Source organism: Thermobia domestica, chromosome 9 (genome assembly GCF_964235325.1).
Source record: "Thermobia domestica chromosome 9, izTheDome1.hap1.1, whole genome shotgun sequence".
Lineage (NCBI taxonomy): Eukaryota > Metazoa > Arthropoda > Insecta > Zygentoma > Lepismatidae > Thermobia > Thermobia domestica.
Window position 1 is genome coordinate 238,635,553 of NC_137462.1, and position 8,167 is coordinate 238,643,719.

Consider the following 8,167-nt stretch of genomic DNA (forward strand, 5'->3'; position numbering starts at 1 on the left):
CTATGTGTTTGTAGTTTTATCTGAATTAATAGAAATAATGTCAGCAGTAAACATGTCAGCTATGTGATATCGTGTATTCAATTATATGATATGTTAGCTGAAATGCTCATTCTTTGCACGAAAAGGTTTATGGGAAATATTTGAATCCCCTTTCCGTTAGAATGTTTATTAAAACGAAAGTGTAATGATAGAAATAGAAAAGATACTCTACTTTTGACATAAATATTGAAATACTTTACCCTCACAGAATAGATCTTTAATCAAATTGATATGATTTTAAAAATAACAGCTTGAAATTGGTACTAATTATCTTCCAAAAATCACTTCAAATGGGTCAGATGTTTTCCCGACCCCGAAAATTATGAATTCAACAAAAATTTGTCATTTTTGATACCTTTTCTCTTGCCATCCCCTCCTCTGCCGGTGAAGATGAACTTGGACTTAAACGGCATTGGGAGCGCCACTATTCATTTCAGCACCCCAAACACTATGGGTTGTACACTAATATCAGTCGTTTTGCAGTATTTTACATGTATCTCTTTCCAACTCCGATTTCCTGGACTCACCTACTATTTTCAGATTGAAAGTCATATGTCTTTCAAGTTTGGTTAAATTACTTCAACGTTCCAAAGTTACTCTGGAATATACATCCATACACATACATCCAAATAAATACATAAATGTGCGAGAAATGTCTTCGACGTTGCCCCTGTACATTTTCAATCCAGTTGAAATGCTCGTTCATGCTTAAACTTGAGATTAGGTGCCATCGGAATTGTAATCTAATAGCTTGGCAAATCCAAACTATGGATTCGATACTAATCTCAGTCGTCTGAGGCGTTTTCCCCTCTTCTCAACCTTATGCCGATGGGGGATGAACTTGGACTTTAACGCTATTAGGAGTGTAACTATTAATCTCAGCGATATTGAGAACTACGGATTCGATACTAATATCGGTTGTTTCTGATCTATTGACATGTCAAATTTTTCCCATCATCCTAGGGATGTTGATGGGGGTTAAACGCAGACTTAAATGGTATAGGAAGTGACGCCAATCAACATAGGAACCCCGAAAACTACGGATTTGATCATATCGGTCGTTTTTGTTTATTTTTTCTTATCACCATTCACCCCGCTACTAGGGTACTAACGGGGCTGAACTTTGATTTAAACGACTTGAAAGTGCAGCTATTCGTGTCAGCGACCCAGAAGACTGTGGTTGATCACTTTTTATGGTAACCCTTTCCACTCAACCTAGGTGTGCTAGGGAGTCTTAATCCTTACCCCTACTGGAGACTATTTGAACTTAACGGTCATCGGAACTGTCAACTATGAATTTAGGGACTCAAGAAACTATGGATTCAGCACTAATATAGGTCATTTTGAACTATTTTTACATGTCAAAATTCCACACCCTCAGGAGTGTTATAATGGCTAAATTTTTTATTTAAATGGCATTGCAAGTTCACCTTAGCGACCTCGAAAACTACAGATTCGAGACTAATATCGGACGTTTTTGATCATTCTTATATGCCATCTCTTCTACTTACACTATGTGGGCTGGGAATCTTACCCTCACTGAGAATCTGAACTTGGACTTAAAGGGCAACGAAACTGTCACCAACCAATTCATGGACTTCGAAAACTACTGATTTTGCAATAATATGGGTCATTATCGATAATTTTTATATGTCTTCCCCTTGCAATTCCCCTAGTGTGCTAGGAGTGTCCAACCTCAAGAGTATTCTTTCGTATAATGTAAATAATATGTGTGTCAAATTTGTCTGAAATTACTTCAGGAGTTCCAAAGTTATGCTGGAACATAAGTACACTCACTCACATATACAGATATATCCATTTTTATGAACATAAAGTATTAAATAAGATCAAGAAATTAATTCATCACACGAAGTTAGAAATACACAGCCACACGACTCCTGTAGAACATTTATCAAATTTAAGAGTGGGTGAATGTGCTTCCTCTTAAAAAAGAGGCGTACACTATGGTATCAATCCATTCATAAGATACCATATATTGCAATAAGGTCTCATCGTAGAGGATAAATTAGGTGAAGAAATCTTCCAAATTTGAATTTGCTAATTTTAGGGAACGAGTTCAAAGAAACTAAAACCCCCTGGTCATGAGCCTTGGGGAACAATGTTCAAAATTCCCATCTAGTTGTGCCATGTGATAGAAGGAAGCATAGTTAATTTATATTTCTTACCAAAAATAAAAAAAATCGGGCAAAATATCAAGTGTTGCTTAATTACACTTTTGGCAAATTTTTACCGAAAGAAAAGTATGAGGCGAATCAACCAATTTTACGTGTGCGTATGTGTGTTTACGTCCTAGGAAGAATTACTAATTTTTATTTTTTTATTTTTTTATTTTATTTATTTATTTTTTTTTGTCAATTTCAAAATTTAAAATGTTGGCCTTAGTACCTATCTAAAAAACGATTTGAGTGTATCATGCTACCTGTCCTGTTCAAGAAAATGAGTAATTAATAACAATGACTAATTATTTTATTACGTTAGGTGTATTCAGTTTCAGTCGACCCGATCTTTACTTGTCTTTACTCGTATCATTTGTATTAACAGTACGTTATTGCAATAACGAAAGCTTCCCTTTTTTGTCACAAGCTTATAGTTTATATATAAGGAACACGGTTGTGCGTATGACATAACAGACATTTAAAAAAGAAAATATTTTTGCATAGTAATCTATCATTCTTATCTCCAACCACGTATGTTTACCACTAAATACCTTGTATTCATTGTTCCAACGTATCCCTTTCCAAAGACTATTTTGGTAATACGTGGGTACGCACATTACTTTGATAGTCAATGTGGTTTTATTGTAGATTGACATTGAACCACCAGACCTGTGCGCTGTACTTTTTCCCTATATGATCCACAATTTATTATTTTGTGTCAGGTGCTTATGTTACCTGTCATGAAAGTTTGTGGATGGATGTAAATCAGTTGGTTTTCTGCGTCATTTGATTGAGCTGTAATATCCCCCTCTCGAAGTCCTCATCTCGTCAATCACAACGTGCATGCGAATTAATTTCAAGGATGATTTTAATACGATATTGATATATTCAACAACAATGTGGCATTTTCCCTATACACTTACTTCCTAACACATACTGTATCTCCATATGCAAATAATTTTAAAACACAATTTTAAATCATATTAGAAAACGACGTCTATTATTGGAAGTAGTTTTAGTTTGGCAAAATTATAAAGATTATTTTAGTAACATTTAGTATTTTTAGTTATCTTGTTTCTTTATGAATTCAAATTGACAGGAATAAACCATGGTAGCAATGAATTTTCCTTAGAATATAAATGTGATCTCTTCATTATAAAGCGAATATGTTAATGTATTCCATTCGCTTCAAGGTTGCATATACTGTAGGTTTTCCATAAAGAGTAACGCTAGTATATAGAGATAAGCAGCAAAAGTGTTCGTTCTTTGCATGTGTGAAAAATAACACTTATTAAAAAGATTTGGTATATATATATATATATATATATATATATATATATATATATATATATATATATATATATATATTATTGCTGCCTATTACAGGAGTTTATCCCAGTTACAACAGGCTTATAAAATTAATATTACATCTACAAATGAACAATAGAAGAAAAAAATAAAAAGAAGAAAAAATAAATAAAAATAAAAATAAAAAAAATAAAAAAAATATCCACAAGGAAACACCAGAACATATAATGGCAAAATGCTAAATGCATAGAGAGAGAGCAAGATGTGAATAAAATACCAGAAAGAGAAGATACACAAACTATAAAATCACATACGACCAAAAACAATAGAAAATACGTTAGAAGTCTGATAAAATAATTTTTATGAGCACAGGATCAGTGAGATACTTCTAAAGTAGATTTATAAAGCCATCTTTTAGTGAAGGAGCATAACAAAGTCCATAAACCAACTTATCAAAGCAATTTTTAATATATACAATATAGTTACTAAGCAAATTCAAAATAGTAACAATAGAAGAATTATTCAAATATTGAAGACTTACATTATAATCATGTTACAATTAAATTGGCTTACATAATAAGTAGATATAGAAATATCAATACTATAGATAATCTAAACGTGGTAAAATTTTTATAAGCGATCTTATGTAGGCAATACGTGGCATAGCAAAATCAATTTCAATGTTATTTTGTATTAAATTGTTAAATAATCTACACATACTTATCAAGGGTGTATTCAGATGTGCAATGGTTTTGGATCGTTTACAAATAAATGGCAATCTTTTTCTCAGACAATTATGTGTAATATTAAAATTTAATAAATGCAAACTCTCAGGACTATCAACAATTCCATTTACTAACTTAAAAAGAAATATAAGTTGAAAATACCTTCGTCTAGCAGATAATGTTCCAACATCAAATAAACTTAGAAGAGTTGTATACGATATTTTATTTCCATAAGAGTTTATTCTATAGGTTTTGTAATATAAGTATCTCAGAAACTTATTCTGAATCCGTTCAATTTTTGCAATGTACTGCTTATAATACGGTGTCCAAACTAGACTTGCATAATCAAGTTTGCTTCGTACTAGAAAATTGAATAACATAATAATGACATATGGATTATTAAAATCTCTAGTACTTCTTATCACAAAACCTAGAGATTTGAAAGCTTCATTGACAACCTTTTCTATATGAGCGATAAAACACAATTTAGTATTTACAATGACACCCAAATCATTTACTTCCTGAACTCTATTAAGAGAAGTGTTTGTTAGGGTATAATTGTAATGTACAGGGTTTCTGCTTTTAGAAAATGTGATTACAATACATTTATTTATATTAAACTGTAACTTATTTTCAACACTCCATAAATAGCAGTTGTTCAAATCACTCTGAAGTTTTAGAACATCGTCAAGTTCTCTTATTTCCTTGTACAATTTCATATCATCCGCATATAATAAACAGTGTGAATGTTCAAGTACAGATGGTAAATCATTAACAAATAGTAGAAAGAAGAGAGGTCCAAGATTAGAGCCTTGTGGTATACCCGAATTAACATCAAACAATGGAGAAATGTGATTATTATACACAACATATTGTTTTCGACCATTTAAATAGGAAGAAATTAATGATAGTAGTTGCTTTGAAAAGCCATAATTAGATAATTTTGCAAGTAATACAGCATGATCTAGCTTATCAAAGGCCTTCGCAAAATCTGTATAAATTACATCCACACAAAAACCATTATTAAGGGAATCCGCAATAGACTGTATAAATAGAAATAAATTGGTAACGGTCGATCTCCGTGGATAAAATCCATGTTGAAAATTAGATATGTAAGGTTTGACATGATGAAATATTCTATTATAGAGAATATGCTCAAATATTTTAGCTACTGTGGAAATTAGAGATATTGGTCTATAATTTTCAATACTCTTGGCATCTCCTTTCTTAAGTATTGGACGAATTTACTAAATTCTGGAAGATTTCTGGAAATTTTGAAGTTCTTAATATCAGATTATAAATGTAATTTAATGGTTTTATTAAAAGTTCTCCACATCCTTTCAATAAATAAGTTGGCAATAGATCGGGCCCACTTGATTTAGAAGATTTTAACTTTTTAATAGCCTCTTTAAGTTCACATTCAGAAATGGAATTCACCGTCAGACAATACGGTATGATTGACTTGGTATGGGAGATAATATCGTAATTAGAAGGGTGAGGAGAATACACACTTTTGAAATATTGAGCAAAGTTGTAAGCTATGTCCGCATCTGTTGTAATTACTTTACCTTTGAAAGTCATATGATTTATTTCTAAATTTTGGTTCTTCTTATTTTTGATATAATTCCAAAAATTTTTAGGATTATCCTTCAATGCCATTTCTGACTGATTTATATATAAAGCATAAGCCCTCTTAATCAACGTTTTTGATTTTCTACGCAATTCCTTAAATTTATTTAAATTATAGTCGGAGGTTTTTATGTGTTTCCTATAATAATACTTTTCTTTCAATATATTAATAATTTCTGAAGTAAACCAACATGGATATTGATATTTCTTAGATATTTTCTTTTTTGGCACATTTCTTTCAATAATACTATTCAGAGCATCGTAGAAATAATTGACAGCTTTATCAACATCATTTATATTATATAAATGCATCCAATCTTGTAGGTCAAGTTGTTTATAAAGGTTATAAAAATTGGCCTTACTAAAATTAAGCAAAGTACTTGAGTTATGTTTTATGCTGGATGTGAAATTTCCAAGATTAATATTAAAATTAAGAGATGGATGATGATTATCTTCTGTTAATAATGGAAATACATTTCTAGTTAGGTTAATATCATCTCCAAAATTAGACAAAACCAAGTCCAAAGTTTTCCCGTAAATATTTCTTATTAAATTATGCGATGTTAAATTATGTAAAGAAATGAAGTTCGCCAACATATTACAAACAGACCCAGCCTGCAATAAATCAAAATCAGCATCCGTAATTGATGATATATTAAAATCACCAACAACAAGCAAACTTTGATCATATATGTCATCAATTTCCTCTAATTTTTGAAAGAGATCATTATAGGTTCCTACTTGACTCTTCGGTGGAAAGTATACCAATACTATATAAAAATTTCTTCTAGATATTGTAGCTTTTAGACAAAGTACTTCAATACAATTCACTGTTATGGATACCTCAGATACAAAATAATCTCTTAAAATAGCTATGAGAACACTACCACCATTTTTATGAATCCTATCACACCGATAAACATTATACCTTTGGTCAATAAATTCACCATTGTATATACCCTCACACAACCAAGTTTCAGTTAGTAATATTATGTCAAAGCTTGAAGCTGCAATATTTGTATATAGTTCTGTAAGTTTACTACGTATACCTCTAACATTCTGATAATTTAAATGTATCAAATTATGGCTTTCAATCATGTATCAATGTCAGAAGTCTTACTACCTCAACTGTGTTAAGTGTATATACAAAAGTATCATCAGCTTTCTTCTTTAATCGGATATTACCAGCATAGTCTATCCACAAGTAGTCGTAATTTTTTTCTCTCTTAACTTTTCTTGCTTCACTAAAGACTATTCGCCTATGCAATGTAAGACTATGGTTAATATAGACAGGACCTCCAATAGATAAGCCGAGATCTTTACAGGATACATTTCTTTTGACCTTCCTTTGTTTAATAAACCTATCCTTGACAGAACGCTTAACAAATTTTAGGATGATACCTGGATTTGGTTGATTAGGTGATTTTTTAAATCTATGACAAACATCGATCATATTCTCGGTTACATCAATATTAAGTGCACCACCAACCTTTTTGACTATGTCATTAACATCTTCGTTAGGGAGGAGGGAAACCCCATGAATTTCAACTGTGTTTCTCCTATTGTATTGGTCTATTTCGTCTAATTCAACTCTTAATTTATCTATTTGTTTCTTTAACAGTAAATTTTCGTTTTTCAGAACATCGATATCGTCCTTGCATTTATTCAGTTCTTCAGTTTGACTTCTTATGAGGTTGAAGTTTTCGCGTAACTTTTCGTGTACTGAATTTAAAGATTTCCCTAACTCTTTATTGGTACCCTTAATATCATTTATTTCATTTTTAATGCTTAGTAATAACTGATACATTTGAGTTAAGGTAGGGATTTGTTCACTCACTTCAGGTGGATTTTCACTAACCAATATTTTCGTCGCACTCTACTACAATCTTCACAACGCCAAATTTGGTCACTGACTTTCAGAAATTTAACATCATCCTCCTTCATATTAACACAAATTCCATGAAAGAGATTCTTGCATTCCCCGCATTGTATCTTTAAATTAGTATCTTGCCTAGATATAGACTTGGAACACTTACCACAAATCCCCATTATGTATATCTGAAAACGGAAAAAGCTTAGATATTTCCAACGCTGGCACCGGCAGAAGTAGATTTCACAGTAAGATTACACCTATTTCCAATAAGGATTAAACTAATTCAGTCTCCTTTTGATCAATACAATGTTTATAATAAAAAATTAACTAATCGAAATATCCACGTGAGATTCACGCTGATACTTCTTTTACTATAAATAATTATATTTTATATCATTGCTCAATAATTTTTGAAT

At 31.3% G+C, this 8,167-nt stretch overlaps 1 protein-coding gene across 1 annotated transcript; it reads right to left on the minus strand.

The window, feature by feature from the left end:
• Positions 1-6,968: 6,968 nt before the first annotated feature.
• Positions 6,969-7,685, minus strand: LOC145661176 (uncharacterized). Its single transcript, XM_081726626.1, has one exon. It carries the CDS (start codon positions 7,683-7,685, stop codon positions 6,969-6,971), a length of 717 nt encoding a protein of 238 aa, XP_081582752.1.
• Between the last annotated feature and the right edge of the window lie 482 nt (positions 7,686-8,167).